We start from the raw sequence: 16,265 nt of genomic DNA, 5'->3' as shown, positions 1-16,265 counted from the left end.
TGGTGCCAGGAGAATGAACGATGCAGTGCACGAATTATGTTCCCAGCTTGACTCTGACGATGGGGAACTACTCCGTCACTAATCATTTCTTTATAGTTTATGTTCTGGACACCAACGTTGTGATGGGTGTCCAGTGGCTATACTCATTGGGGAGGGTCACCACTAATTTGCAAAAGCTAGATATGGAGTTTACAGGCCCACCCTAGACAATTTCCACTCATAGGATGGAGGCAGATTTATGACATGGAGACATAGAGTGGGCGATGGAGCTTAGGATTTCAGAGACAGGGGCTCCAACACGACCTATGCATCCAAACATACTAGCCTTGTTGGAGAGGCACCAAGGGGTCTTGGGCAAGATTCCTCCTGGCAGACCACCAGACCGAGGATTCAAGCATACTATTGAGTTGGAGGAGGGAGTGCATGCGGTCATCACTACTCCATATAGGCATCCCAAAGCCTATCGGGATGAGATCGAGAGGGAAATACAAGAGTTGCTAAGATTGGGGCACATCAGGCCTAGATCGAGTCCCTTTGCTTCTTCCATGGTGTTGGTGAAGAAGAAGGATGGGACTCTCCGTAGGTGCATTGACTACAGGGCCCTCAACAAGAAGACATTGAAGAATCAATACCCCATTCTGCACATCAATGAGCTTAGAGGAGCGAGATACTTCTCTAAGATAGATTTGCACTCGGGGTATCACCAGATCTGGGTGAGGGAGCAGGACATCCCCAAGACTGCCTTTTGCTACCACTATGGACACTTTGAGTTCTTGGTGATGCCCTTCGGGCTAACCAACGCTCCGACCACATTTTAGTCTTGTATGAACCACATGTTTCGAGGGCAGTTGTGGCGCTTTGTCCTTGTCTTCTTTGTTGACATTGTCATCTATAGTCGGACTTGGGAGGAGCACCTCCAACACTTGGAGGTAGTACTTCACATACTTGAGGAACATAAGTCGTATGCGAAGATGTCCAAACGTGAGTTTGGACTGACAGATATATTGTACCTTGGGCACGTGATAGGGGAGGATGGAGTGAAGGTACACCAGGAGAAGATTAGGGCCATTTTGGATTGACCAACACCCAAGAATGTGATTGAGTTGAGAGGGTTCCTGGGCATTTTCACAGATTACAGGAGGTTCGTGAGACGATTCTCACAGCTTGTAGCACCCCTCACGGATTTGACTAAGAAGGGGGTTTTTGAGTGGATGCAGGGGGCGCAAGGGGCACAGGAGGCCTTTGAGCACCTCAAGAAGGTCATGAGCAGCTGTCCTGTTTTGGCTTTGCCGGATTTCACACGGTCATTTGTGTTGGAGTGTGATGCCTCTGATGAGGGTTGTGTTGACGCAGGGGGGCCATCCTATCGCATTTGAGAGTAGGAAACTGCTGCCCCATGAGCGGGTGTATTCTATTTATGACAAAGAGATGTTGGTCATGATGCATGCACTGGCTAAGTTCAGGAAGTATTTGGTGGGCAACCGATTCAAGGTGAAGATTGACCACAACAGTCTTCGATTTTTCCTAGAGCAGCAAACATTGCAGGAGAGGCAACATAAGTGGGTGAGTAAAATCCAGGCCTATGACTTTGAGATTGAGTACGTCAAGGGAAAGCAGAATGTAGTGGTAGATGCACTCTCTCGGAGGCCCGCGACACTATCTTTGATGGATGTCACTCATGATTGGAAGGATCAACTTTTGGTCGAGTATTCCAAGGATAGACAGGCTTGTGAGATACTGGATGGAACACATGGGGATGACGGGTTCAGGGTGATGGATGATGTGATATATTATAAGGACCAGATATACTTGGTGTCCGGATCTCATCTCAAGGAGAAGATTATGCAGGAAACACATGACTCCCCTCTAGCAGGACACCCAAGGTTCCTCAAGACATACCATGTCATTAGGGAGCGTTTTTCATGGAGGGGACTCGAGGGAGATGTATTGAGACACGTACAGGAATACGTGGTCTATTAGAAGAACAAGGTGAAGTTATCACACTCAGCAAATTACTTCAGTTGCTCCCCATTTTGGAGAGGAAGTGGGAGAGTGTGTCCATGGACTTCATCACGGGACTTCCGACTATGTAGGGGCGGGATTGTATCTACGTAGTGGTCGATCGGTTGACCAAGTTTGCTCATTTCTTTGCCATTCCATTGAGATCTTCAACTTCTCAGGTGGCTGAGTTGTTCTTTAGGGAGGTATTCCGGCTACATGGTCTCCCCAAGACCATAGTCAGTGACAGGGACAGTAAATTCATGGGGGCTTTCTGGCAGGAGTTGTTCTGGTTGGTGGGGACCGAGCTTACACCCAGCACCAGCTATCACCCACAAACCGATGGGCAGACCAAGATCGTGAACAAGTGGCTAGAAGGGTACCTACGCAACTATGTGATTGGGCAGCAAAGAGCATGGGTGAGGTGGCTTCATCTGGGAGAGTTCTACTACAACACCACCTATCACATGTCGATCGGTATGTCCCCTTTTCGATCACTCTATCGATATGATGCACTTTCTTTTTCTGACATGATCTTTGTAGATTGCAGGGCCCCAGGGGCAAAGGATTGGGTTCAAGAGAGCCAAGAGATCCTCCGAGCTCTCAAGGACAACTTGTAGGTAGCTTAGAACCAACAAAAGATGTACGCTGACAAGCGCAGGGTGGAGAGGCAGTTTCAGGTGGGGACATGGTCTACCTACGCTTACAGCCTTACCAACAGTCTTCACTAAAGCAAAAAGGGGCAAAGAAACTCAAGCCATGCTTTTATGGGCCTTACAGGGTAACCAGGAGAGTTGGGAGGTAGCCAACGAGCCGGAGCTACCCTCAGAGAGTCGGATACACAACGTATTTCATGTTTCATTCTAATGTTCCTAAGTAGGAATGTGAGTGATATTAAGCAAATAAATAGTGCAGCAGCATACAAAAATAAAAACACACATTAGACATCCATGAAAACGCTATCAATCAGGAACTGCTGAGCCATATTATTAAAATCAAAGGGCTAGATACACTATGAAATGGAATGGTGCACCTAGGCTTGTCCTAATGAATAAGCAAGACCAACCCCAGGTGGGAAAATAGCTGAGCTGAAGGCTACCTAGCTGCTGCACCACTCTGCACTGCGCTACCCCAGTAAACCACTGCCCAGCTGAACTTTGACCTGCTAGAATGTGCCCAAAAACTACCCAGAAACTTATATCTTTTTAGCCGCGGACTCCTCGTACAAAACCCAAAAAAAACCAAAAGGGAATTTCATTGGTTTTGACTTTGGATTTTCAGCCTCCTTGGAGCCTCTCCCCAGCTTCTGCTACCAAATTCGACTTGCTAGAAACAGCCAGCAAATCTCTCTGCAAACACCTCTGAAATGTTGGTTTCACCTGTGCTATCCAACTCCTTTCTCCCGGATGGCTCTTGGCCAAGGTTAACTACTCTCCCAAGCTTCATGAAATTGCTGCTACAGGCCTCTGCACAATCCCTATGCACAAAAATTCGTATAATTGATGCACTGGCCTAGCTGGCTGCAAACCCCAACGAAAATGTCCTCAACGAACAGCTTCCTCAGCTCCCGGAACTCCCAGCAAGCAATGAACCTCCTTGCTGGCCTTCAACTTCTCCTGTATGTTTCTGGATGCCCAGGAAATACGCAGTTCCCTCTCTCCGTTGTTGGTTTAAGTGTGTGACTATGCTGACACCCTGAAACTCCTGTGGAATAGCCTCCCTAGGGCGGGCACAGATGGTCCCCCGAAGAAGAGGTTGAATCTCCCACGTGAGAGATTCGTGGCTAAACAACCAGTAGACTCGCTAAGCAGCAGAGCGTACAAAAGAGTGTTTGTTTGCAAATGTTCAAGATGAAAACAAAATGAGAGTTGATCTCTCTTTATAACTCCTTGGCCCCCCTTAGCCTCATGTGGGCCCCTCCATCCACCCATTCAATTTTCCCTCCAAGCATATCGAATGGCTAATTCAAACTCCTGTGTGGGTGGCCCCCACATTCCACTAGCAGCTAAATAAAGTCGATTTGGCCCCTAAGTCCCTAAGTCAAAAGTGTAGGGCTCTCTTCCTTAGTCAAAAATGTGCAAAATTGTGTAGCACTAGCAACACCCTGTTACTAATGTGTTTGAGAAGGGGCGTGACATTCGTGCCTGAAAAAGGTATTGGGACAGCAAGTTATAGCAGCTACTGAACTTCCTCCTCTAAATGATGAGGGGCACTTAGTATTGACACCGGAGACCATATTGGAGACATGGGAGAGGAGGTTGAGAAACCGGGTCATCTGGGAGCACTTAGTCAAGTGGAAGGATTTATCAGCTGAGGATGCCACTTGCTAGAGCGAGCATATTTTATAGCATCCATCTTTGCAACTGCTTGAGGACAAGCAACATTTGCGAAGGGAGGACTGTAATGTCCCTTCCTAAAATATTTTGCTAAGGAGAACTACAATTTTTGCAATTTTGTCAATTTTGAGGGACCAAGGCAATTTTGGAAAAATACTTAGGACAAAGGGGGTCGAATTATTTTCTTAGTGGAATGTGGGGGCCACTCCCTCATGAAATACGCACCCCTTGGAAGAGAAGTTCGAATGGCCTAGGAGGGAGTTCGATTTACTTGGTGGAGGGACCCACATGAAGTGAGAGAGCAACAATTATAAATAGGAGGAAGATAGCAGCATTTGGGGCTTTTGATCATTTGACAATTCCATTGTTGCTCAAGTTGTTTAGCTGAGTTACAAAGTGTTGTTGAGCACTAGAGTTTCCCAAGGAGGAAATTCACCCTTTCTTCGGTGGACTTCGAGTGCCACCCTAGGAAGTCATCATCATTGTCTTGTGGAGGCTGGGAGAGGTGTAGAACAGAGGCCATGAATTTCTCTTGCTCAGCTTGGACGCGGAACCAGGAGCCAAGCAGTCCCTTGGAGAGTTGGTGCCGGAAATTAGAGGCCATAAACATTGTTGGGCATTCCTTAGCCAATTTGCAGGTGGAGAGAAGGGAATTACGAAGAAGAGGGATCCTCTCCTTAGCAGTCTGTATTTCTCTTGCAGGGCCTACACAGTGTTGTCACAGTGTTATCACAGGCTTGCATAGTTTTTGGGTGGAGCTGTTGTGGGTGGATTTGGTTGAAGGGATTTGGAGCTGGAGTGTTTTGTGGAGGCTAGAAAGGTGCTTGGGGAAGATTTTCCACTAATTTGGAGGACCGCAGAGACAGAATTTATTACAGGCCGAAATTTCCTAGCAGTGGAGAAGTGCTAAGAATTTGGAGGTAATTTTGGAGCTTCAAAACTAGGGCAAACCATTTATGGGTTTTTCTGGGTTTGTGGAGAGGACTTCGAGCTTAATTTGGCAGAATTTTTTGGGCAGTTTTGGAGGGACAAACAAGGGTTCTACTCAGCCAGTAGTGCATAATTTTCAGGGCCAGCACAGTACCTTTCAGGAGGGGTCGATTTCCTTGTTTCCGGGCAGCACGCTATCACCGGGGATTGTCTCGCTTGCTTTGGCAAGCCTAGGTGCACTTATCCTTGCATTGTACTCTTCCAAAGAATTAATAAAATGGGTGGTTTTGGAGCATTTTTGGTCTAATCATTTGTGGACGTCTAATGGCTGTTTGAAATTTCTGTTTGCTCTTATATTTTGCTTGAATGTGCCTAATATCACTAAAATTTCCTATTAGGAACATTACATTGGTGTCAAACATTTTCTATAAATTTGGATGCGACTATACATAAATGATTTTGTTTTATTTATTAATAGAATGTGTGTGCACGCATACATATGTCTCTCCTTTCATTGAAAAATAAATGTCCCTCAAGTTCTAATAATATGAGAGGAAAATAAAGGCAAAAGCCTTAAGGCAAGAGATCAATCACGATGAAGATATATTCTCAAGAATAAGCACAAATCAAAAAGTATTTGAAGTAAACTTTCCAGGATTAGAAGTAATCTCAAAGAGGAGTGTGAGTATTTGACAGCAGAACGAAAAGGATATAGAAAAAAACCAGTCTGAAGAAAATTCTATATGGTCTAACATTGCAGATGGGCCAACCATTCACGTAATAAGGGCAAGGAAACCTGGTAAATCTCCATAGCTTAGCTTTGTGATGTTACATCTATAAAACAAAACCATTCTATATGCTAAAATATAAGATTTACAAGTTCATCTCCCTCTGAAGCTCAAAGCTGCAAAACAAGGAATAGTGAAAATACCTCTTGTATAGCGAGATGTTGACTCTGCAGCTTGTTTCAAAATGTCTGAAGAATCATAATTTATGAAAATGGACATGCCTGTATAGGACTTAGAGGATTCTTCAACTGCAGATAAAAAGCGCTCTGCCACCTACAAAGAAAACAGTAAAACAAATAGATTTAAACATTGCACTCATTATCGATATGCCATATTGTATAAATGATGAGAATTGCTAATTATATGCATCGTACAATGAGAATGAGTGACAGAAAGTTGTATTGTAACTCTGTAGGGGAAAATAATAAAAGTGCAATTTAATAGCCCATATTACATATGACATATGACATGCCAACAAGTGTGACTGGGTCACCATGTGAGTACCATTGTTGGTGTAATATTCCCTGATGCATAGGCTCTTGAAAAATCACGAATCGTCCAGCGGTGGAAAAATGGCACATTTGTCGTTAAGTCATTTAAAGAACGTTCAGGAAGGCAACTTAGAGCCTGATTAACCCGTTCAGGTGGAGAAGTAATAAGATCAATGAATGTTGCTTCTCGTTCTTCAATCTCTAAACAATGCAATCCAATCAGATGGCATTTATTCCACACATTGATAATGACCATGAAATTTTTTTAAAATGTCATTCATTTTGTGTTGCATAAATTCAATATTATTCGCTCTAACTTTCAAAAAAGAATGTAAGCTCAAACTTGTAACTCAAGGACATTGACACAGTCTAATTAACCAATAATATGTGCTTATAAGCAAGATAAGTTCAACAGGATATATTAACATGTTAAAGTTCCTTTCAAACTGGGGGGGGCCGGCAGCAGAATAATACCTTCATCAGGATACTTCGGAAAATACATAGGAGGTTCCATATAATGTCCATATGTAAATAACTGCAATAAATGAAGAAAAGATCCAAGTCATTAGAGGATCATATACAAGTAGCATGGTTCAGCAATTATAGCTGCATTTAACACCCATTCCTATTTTGAGCAAGTTAAATGTGCTCCTAATCCATAATACAAGTGTTTTTGTACACCCTAGCATATACAAACGATTAGCATATCACAGCAATAGATGTCTGGTATATGTATGTAAGCGTGTCAGACATTAGTATATACAATTAGCAAGCATACTTCAATAATTCTGCAGTCAAGGTCACTGTACAAGTTATCCTTTCTGTTGGTTACATGTACCCTGTTTCATCCAAATTGAAATGTGACAGCAAACAGTCCTGTATTTAGCATTCTAAAACTATAGTTAAATCTCTAGTTATTGCATGAAAACTATAATCATGTCAACATTCTTAGGTAATGACTCTTGAAAATTATAACATAAATCACACCATATCATAATCTTTAAGATAGCATTATTAGGTCATAGCCTCTGAAAACCAACCATACTTGATGCATAAATGTGATCATCCATATTCCAGTGTTAGTGTTTCATGCGAATAAATAGCATGATACTCTACCATGGCCAGAGTTAAGCTTATACTTCATTTTTCTTTCCTAAAGCTTTAGTAACCAGACAGCAATATATTGTAGAAGCATTCAGCCTTGAAGCAGAAAAGTATTAACTTTTAAGCATCTAAACCATACATGCATGACATAAGCATTGTGCAATGTGTAGTTGCAAAGTCAAAGGAATATTCATGTAACACATCCATGGTTAAAAACAAAATAATTCTGCCTTGAATGTATCTAACCAAGATCCAACACCCCCAAAAAACCTAGGAGAACTAATTAAAAACAACAAAGAGAATTTCACATACCAAAACATTACCATTCTTTCTGTCTCTCTTTTCAAACCCTCTACATTAATGTAATTACTAATTACATATTCGTTAGGCTTTCTGTTAGTAGGCCTTTCACTATAAAAGTTAGCCTTTCTGTTAGTTTCATGTATTCTGTTTCATCCAAATCGGGATGTGCCAGAAATCAGTCCTGTACTTAACATTCCAAAACTATAGTTACATCTCTAGTCGTTGCATGAAAACTATATCCAAGCTAACATTTTTAGGTCATCACCCCTGAAAACTATAACATAGATCATACCATGTCATAATCCACATTCTAACATACTTAAATCAAAACCCCTGAAAACCAACCATAGTTGATGCATGACAGCAACCATCCATATCCAAATGTCAGTGTTTTGTGTGTATAAATAACACGATACCCTACCCTAGCCAAAGAAAAGTTATACTTCATTTTTCTTGCCTAAATCCTTAAAAACCAGTCATCACACATGACAAACATTGTGCAATGTGTAGCTACAAAGAAATATTCATGCAATATATCCATGAGTAAAAAATAATTCTGCCCTAAATATATCTAACCAAGATCCAACACCCCAAAAAGGCCTCAAAAAAATCAACGAAAAACAACACAGAGAGTTTCACATACCAAAAAGTAACCATCCTTTCTATATTTCTTTTCAAACCTTCTACATTAATGTAATTACAGATTTATTCTGTAATATTTGGGGTTAAACTATATACTATCCTATTTGTCAGGACTCCTAGCTTCCACACCTGAAACACAAGCAGAAAAAAGGAACAATTGTCTTGAGATAGTTAGTATCCATGCAAACCTACTCAGTCAACCAAGAGTATGTGATTGCCAGCTACTGTGTTATGCATTGGATGCTATTGCACCAGTATGTAAAGCTATACAGCTGTCTTGTAAACATCTCAGTGAAGACCATATTCCAAAGGCCAGTTCTAAATTTTCATCATCGACCACTATAGTTGAAACATACTCTAAAAACTCACATATGACTCCACCCTCACCATACAGCCACAAGCACATGATGACTCTCTATTCCCTCTCGAAATTGCATTCAATGTGTACAAAGTCCCAACCACAAAATGCAACCTAAGGGAACTTAGGAAGGCTATGTATTGTCACCTTGGTAGCTCTTCCCCACTCATTAGGATGGCTTTTCCAACTCAAAGGGGACTTCCCTAGGAATAGGAATTCTAAAGCTTTATCATGAAGGCTCAAGGTGACAACGAGAATCCAACTTTAGCAAAATACTGTCATGAAAGATGGATTATAAAAAAGTGATGGCAGGATCAAGACTAGTGTCAAGTCTAATGGACAAGTGGAATCAAAGGATAACAATAGGAGGGTGTCTTATGTGATTGTGTAGCCTAAATCAAGAACCTAGTGCAATCTTTTCTTGCCATCAAATGTCCACCAAGACAAAATAATTTTTGTAGGAATCCAAATTAAGAAAGACCTCCAAATGTATATGAGGCTGTGCCTACTAATGGAAAATGGAATATGTAACCAGTTCAAGTTAAGAAAGAAGATACATAATGGAATTTTACAGCAATATAGACAAAGGATTTAAAGGGATATAATCACAATTAAGATCCTTCTTAACAAAAGCACAATATTTTAATGAGGAATTTTGTTGCCTATGTTATAGCCCTTCATTAGCACATTTGATGCAAAAGATTTCAACCTTAATATTCAGCAAATTAAGTACAAAATCCATAACCTGAAATCCATAGCTTGCATTATCTTCAAGTCTTTCAGAAAAAGCTCAATAGGGGAGAGCTCTCCAAATCCAATCCACATTATAATGGAGAGAGAGCTCCTCTCTATAGAGTGAGTCTTTTCTCTCATACAATAAAATAACATTATTTTCTAACTAACTCCATGACAAGTCAAACTGTAATGTTCCCAAGTAGGGGTTTAAGTGATATTCTAAACAAATAAATAGTGCAACAGCTTAAAATTAAAAACATGCATTGAACACCCACAAAACACTGAAAATCTGGAACTGTTCAGCCATGTATTATAAAATTTGAGAGCAATAGGTGCAATATAAATGTAGTGATGCACCTGGGCTTGTCTCAAGGACAAGCGGGACTAAACCCAGGTGATGGAATAGCTGAGCTGATGGTCGTTCAGCTGCTGCACCACTTGCCCTGCGTTGTCCCATCAAAACCGCTGATCTGCTAACTTCAACCTGTTGGAAGGTGCCAAAAAACCGCCTAGAAAATTATATCCTTTTAATCCCGGACTCCTTGGCCAAAACCCAGAAGGGAATTTCTCTGGTTTTGACTTTGGATTTTCGGCCCCCTTAGAGCCTCTCCCCAGCTGCTACAGCAAAATTCAACTTGCAAGAAACAACCTGCAAAGCCCTCTGGAAATACCCCAAGTACACTGGGTTCACCTGTACTGACTAAATCCTTGCTCCCCGGATGACCCTTGGTCCAGATGACTTCTCTCCCAACACCACAAGTTTGCTGCTACAGTGGCCTCTACGCAGCACCTCCGTCCAAAATCTCAATTAACTGTTGCGTTGGTCTAGCTGGCTGCTACTCTAGCAGAGTTGCCTTTTTATGTTGCCTCCTCAACTCCTGGCTCTCCCAGCAAGCTGTGAATCCCCTTAGCTAGTCTATTCCCGGCTCTCCCAGCACGTTATGAATCCCCCTTGCTGATTTCTAACCCCTCCTGCGTGTTCTCTGGCTGCCCAGGAATACGTTGTTCCTCCCTGTGCTGATGACTTAAGTGTGTGACTATATCGGACTCCCTGGAAACTCCTGTGTAACAGCCTCCCTGGGGCGGGCACGGATGGTCCCCCGAAGAAGAGGTTGAACCTTCCCTGCGAAAGACTCACAGCCGATAGACTCGCTGAACAGCAGAGCGTACAAAGTGAGTTTGCTTCTCAAATAATCAAAATGCCCCAAAATGAGAGCTCCATCCCTTTTTATCACCTTGGGCACCCTTAGCCTCTTGTGGGCCCCTCCTTCCACTGACTCGAATTCCCTCCAACATCCTCCTTGGCCAATATTCGAATTATGCATGGGTGGCCTCCACATTTCACTAGCTACCAAAAATAATTCGAACTGCCTATAGTTCCTAAGTTTCTGCATGTGGGGTCCTTCTCTTAAACCAAAATTGCTGCCAAAATTGTGTCGCTGCACCCTGTGACTAATTCATTTGAGAAGGGACATGACACAAACAAATATTATAATAATGAAGTAGTTAGATATCTCCTGAATCCATGGTTGACCATGTTACAACATGTGGACACTAGTCTTTCCTAAGAAATTCGCCCTCATCAAAAAATAGTAGTATTGTGCACCAAATAATGTTCATGAAGGGAAGGCCTGCCAAACCAAGCCAAATGCCAGGTGTCCACATGGAATGCGCCCTCCAAGAATGCACAAAAGAATAAACAATATAATAATCCTCATATGAGAATGCTCCATGACAACCTCCAAAAAACAACAACTAGTCCACAAGATGCATGAAACCAGTGAATTGGGTTTATCTCCGTTGATTGGGAAGAACTTGTTATCCTTCCCACCCAAGTTCAATTCCCACAAGTGACATGTTTGAGCACATAAGGAATAGATTGTTGTAATGTCTTAAAGCCTTGCCTTACCTAGCCTTATTCCTTGACTAATCTAGGGCTTACACTAGGTACCATCCTCGAAATGATAAGTACTTGAGGGTTTTCCTTGGGCATCTAACCTAGAAAAAAAAGATGCAGACAACCAATCCTCATGTGAATTCCACGAAAACCGACTTCATTGATGAATGTGCAAGATGCCAAGTAGATCGAACACTCCATAAGAAATGATAGCAAGTGGACCATACAAGACAAATCTAAAGATATAAGGGTGATTTAGGGTTTTGACCATGTCAAAAATCCATGAAATAATAAAATATATATCTCCAAGAATAGTAAGAAATGTCTCCACAAATGTGTGCTCCAATAATATGCTCAAAAATAGTAATAGGACCAAGTAAATGCATGCTCAAGCCACATGTGTGGCCCTTCAAGTATGTCACATGCCCCTCCATAAAAATCCTTCATAACTACTTGCAATAAAATAATATATATGTTCAAAGTCATAGAAGGCGTTCTCTAATGAAGGTCAAATGATGGCAACTGTAGCTAAAATATCCATGTAATAAATATGAGAGACCACCTAGGAGAGGTGTGTCCTTGAATAGTGTGCCATGTAATTAACTCAACCACCTATAAATGATAAAAGACTCTACATTGAAGTGCACCCTCAAAGAATGTGCCAAGGTGGTTAGAAATCATCAATAAAATGCTCCTCCATATACCATACCATAAATGTGCCCAACCAACACAAGAGAGTGCCCTAGAATAGTGTGCCATGTAATTCACTCAACCACCTATAAATAATAAAATACTCTCCATTGAAGTGCACCCTCAAAGAATGTGCCAAGGTGGTTAGAAATCATCAATAAAGTGTTCCTCCATATACCATGCCATAAATGTGTCCAACCAACACAAGAGAGTGTTCCCTAGAGAAGTGCGCCAACCTCTCTACGAAACAAACAAATATTGCATGCCTTGAAAATTGCACACAAGAAGGGGGTGCACTAGTAGAAAGCCCCAACTAACTCTAACTAACCACTCCAAGTGAGAAAAGGAAGCCAATAAAGTATGACACCAAAGCTATTAACTATAATCTAGCTAAATTAGAGCAATTTACATTGAACAATTAAATTAATCTCAACATGTGTACACAAATATTAATGCTGAAATAAAAATCAGAGTCCCCCTCTAATTAGTCACCAACGAATTAAATCAATATGAACATGTGTGTCAATAAAGGGTGCACTCTAATAAAGTGTTATACCATAGAAATCAAAGATGTTTTCCTTAAAAAAATCCACCACAATAACAAAACATAAAGTCCAACCTAGGGTGTGTTACCCACCAAAAGTGGTTGACCCCATAGGAGAAATTTTCTCCTAGATTTGTCTTCAGCCGACAGCCCCTGACAACCACAAATGTAGCCGATATATTGAGCCATTTGAGCTCCACTCCCTGAGCCACTCATATGTCCCCTCACCCATCTGTCAAGAGCATATGTTTGAAGGTGGGCAATCCAATCCTAAAGGTATGTTTCTCATTGTGCAATCGGGAGCTTATGCTTGTTTTTCCTTGGGCATATTGGGCATGGATTATTGGGTGACTTGGAAGAAAGAAGGGTTTTGACTGTAGTTTTGTTCCCTCACCTTAAATGGGGGGTTAATCCTTAATCCTAGTCCCGTGGGATCTCCCCTATTGGTCTATGCATTCAAGAAGGGCACTATTTGGGAAACCCTGATTTGGGCAGTGCGGTCTCGTTTTCCCTTTTCACATTTTTCACTCCCTTCCGCAGATTACGAGCCTTATTTCATCATTTTCCCTCTCCAGGTCCACATGACCACTGGGTCCACAAGGCACTGGCACACCCCTCCCCTTGTCTACATGTTTGGGATAGGCCTGAAAATGTTGCCTCGGAGGTTGATGCAGCTAAAAGAAAGTTAAAAGCATATCATGGCCACAAGAAATAAACGAAAGAAAAGAATATTATAAAATGAAAAATATGGTCGTGACATTAAAATAGCACGTGGGAAAAAGCCAAACATGAGCTCTACCCCTTATCATTATGACCATCACCCTGGTTCCTAGGGCCCCATGAGTGCCCCCACATCATTAAGGAACCCATGCACATCCCAACCCCTGATGGGCAATGAACTGCCTCACCTTAAGGGGGTAATAATTGCTTATATCATACACAACATGCTCTTATCTCTTGGAGCCTCGAGTAGTAATACAAAGAAAAAATCAAGAAAAGAAAAAAGGAAAATGAAGAAGGGTGGAAAAACAAAGGTCGGGGTAACTCATGTATCCACTGTTGCTCCTCCTACATCTATACAACCAAATATGTGGACATCCCTCATCATTACCATCCGTGAACCCATGGCATTTGGCTTTGAGATCTGTATCCCTACCCACCTCATCATTATTCACATGACCCCTATCAATTTAAGGGTGTACTTTGGACCTGTCTTTCCCCTTAGCGGCTGGGAACACCTAATAGGGTTGTTTATTAGCCACCCCTACCTAGGGAGGTAACACTATTACAAGCAATGTGCCCTTGATTAACAAGCTTGGTTCACTTAGATGCACTAATGAATTATTGTACCTAATGGTGAGGAAGTGAATTGGATCTTATATGTAATTGGCATGTGGTTTCATCATGGGTTGGGCAACTTAACTGGGGCCCTAGCCCACCAAAGGATCGTATTGACACCCCTAGGGGATGCGTTGAGAGCCATGAGGCTCGATCATGTGCTAGAGCACCATTTCATGCCATGATCACCCTCAGCACCTTCAGCAGTTTGTTTGTTGCCCCATATTATTCGCAAGATGATGCACTTGGACCAGTGTGCCCCAACTGACTTAGCATGATCATGGCAGTTGATCCAAGGCCCAGAGGAGGTTTCTCTCACCTTTGAGACCTGGGAGGGAAAGTACCATCATCAGAGACCTCATTTGGAGCAGTCTACAAGCTTATATTTCATCAGGAGACCCATGAAACCAGCATTTGTGCCCCAAACCCACTATGGGGCACAACATGATGACTTACATGGAAAATTAGGTGCCATCCCCTAATTTTCACTACTCTATGCTATTTCAATTACTTTAGCCCAATTCAATTCTTCAATAAGCAATTTCAATAACAATTAATTCTTCCAATTCAATTTAGTAACTAAAGATAGAACAGTAAAAGCAATGACAATAGGAGACAATCAACGCATCAACAAGTGACACTAATTTGGTCAAAGACTAGGGAAAACCCCCACAAGGGGGAAAACCTTTGCAATTCTTCTTCTATTAGATTGTCTTCAAATGTTCAGCCGAGAATACAATGAGCCCAAATACATATACAAGAATGAAAGTCAAAGTTTTGACTTGTCCAACGATTTACCCAACCAATATCCAAAATATGAACTAATAGTCAAATCTGGTCAAAGTCAATGCTGGTGAAAGTCAACAGCAACGACAACAAATAGTCAACGATCAATGGTCAACAATCCTCCAAATGTACTCGGTCAACAGTCAAAGAATATGGCTTGCTCAACTGGCCAAACTACCATAAAAATAGTCCCAAAACTCTTCTTCAATCTCGGTCAAAGTCAAAATCAAAGGCATTCGAAACTCTAGTTGCAAATCTGAAGTCAACCACAGCCAAAGTGCCCATAAATTCTTGATTTTTGTGCCCAAAAATTAAGCCCTCCAAAACATTCCAAAAACCCAAGTCAAAATAAATCAAATCATGCCCAATCTCCAAAAGTCAACCTTAGTCAAAGTGTTGATCAAAATAGAATTTGGACTCCTACACTTTTCCTTTCCTTTTGCTTGCACGTGTGAAGAGGATCCCTGCTATTTCAGAAATATCGAACCAAGAAGAGAAGAATGAATGACGTGATGATGGTGTCTCAAATGAGGCTCCTTGACTTGGATTTATAGGTATTGGAGGAGGGACAATTTGTCCTCTAGGCTGACTTGATCAAATGTGACATTGTGGGCTTCGCTTCAAAAATACACTTTCCCTTATCCGAATCTAGTGCTTCAAAGGTAAATTTTGGTCCTCTCAAAATAAGGAATCTAGTCCAATGATTGGAATTTGACACTGAGCTGCCAAATTGACACTCCCTCTCAGCTAGGGAGAAATTCCAACTACATCATGTGATCATCACAAGTATCTTGTCACCAGATCATGTCTCATCTCGACTCGACTCTATCTGTTGAATCACTCTCGAATCTAAAGAAGAAGAATCATAGGGGAGCTTCAGCTACCACCCTCCATACCAAGAAATAAGTGAGATAAAACTTACTGAGCAAGGATCACAACCATCCCATTATGCAATCAATGGGCGAGATACTAATTGCTATATAAGAGGTAAGGATCACATCCATCGTATTTCCTACTGATCTTCCCAACAATGACCCTCAAGAGTAATGTGGTAGAACACCCACATCATAATCTGAGATTGGGTGAGATACCTAACTTACCAAAGGTAAGGATCACACACCCCCAAGCCTCCTCAACCTGTTGGCTAGCAAGCCTGGCTTGTGGGTATAATGCCAACTGGGGTATACTCTGCTAGACCAAGATAGGGTAAGATACCCGACCTGTCAAAACAGACAAGGATCACACACACCCTATGGGTGACAATAGGGGAGATACCTGACCTGCAGCAAGAGTAGGGATCACACACACCTATTGTCCAGAGTTGA

At 41.8% G+C, this 16,265-nt stretch overlaps 1 protein-coding gene across 1 annotated transcript in view; it reads right to left on the bottom strand.

The window, feature by feature from the left end:
- LOC149221889 (fatty acid amide hydrolase-like) overlaps positions 1-16,265 on the bottom strand; it is a 290,500-nt gene that overhangs the window by 207,365 nt on the left and 66,870 nt on the right. Inside the window, exons 3-5 of the mRNA XM_089385269.1 lie at positions 7,018-7,078; positions 6,557-6,744; positions 6,196-6,325 (exon numbers count right to left, since the gene is read on the bottom strand). Coding sequence (XP_089241395.1) covers positions 6,196-6,325; positions 6,557-6,744; positions 7,018-7,078 — 379 coding nt within the window. The remainder of the gene's footprint in view (positions 1-6,195; positions 6,326-6,556; positions 6,745-7,017; positions 7,079-16,265) is intronic.

This window comes from Pinus tabuliformis, chromosome Q (assembly GCF_031772625.1).
Source record: "Pinus tabuliformis cultivar Carrire ecotype Pingquan chromosome Q, CPIR1, whole genome shotgun sequence".
NCBI classification, from domain to species: Eukaryota; Viridiplantae; Streptophyta; class Pinopsida; order Pinales; family Pinaceae; genus Pinus; species Pinus tabuliformis.
This window is presented reverse-complemented; position numbering and strand designations above follow the sequence as displayed.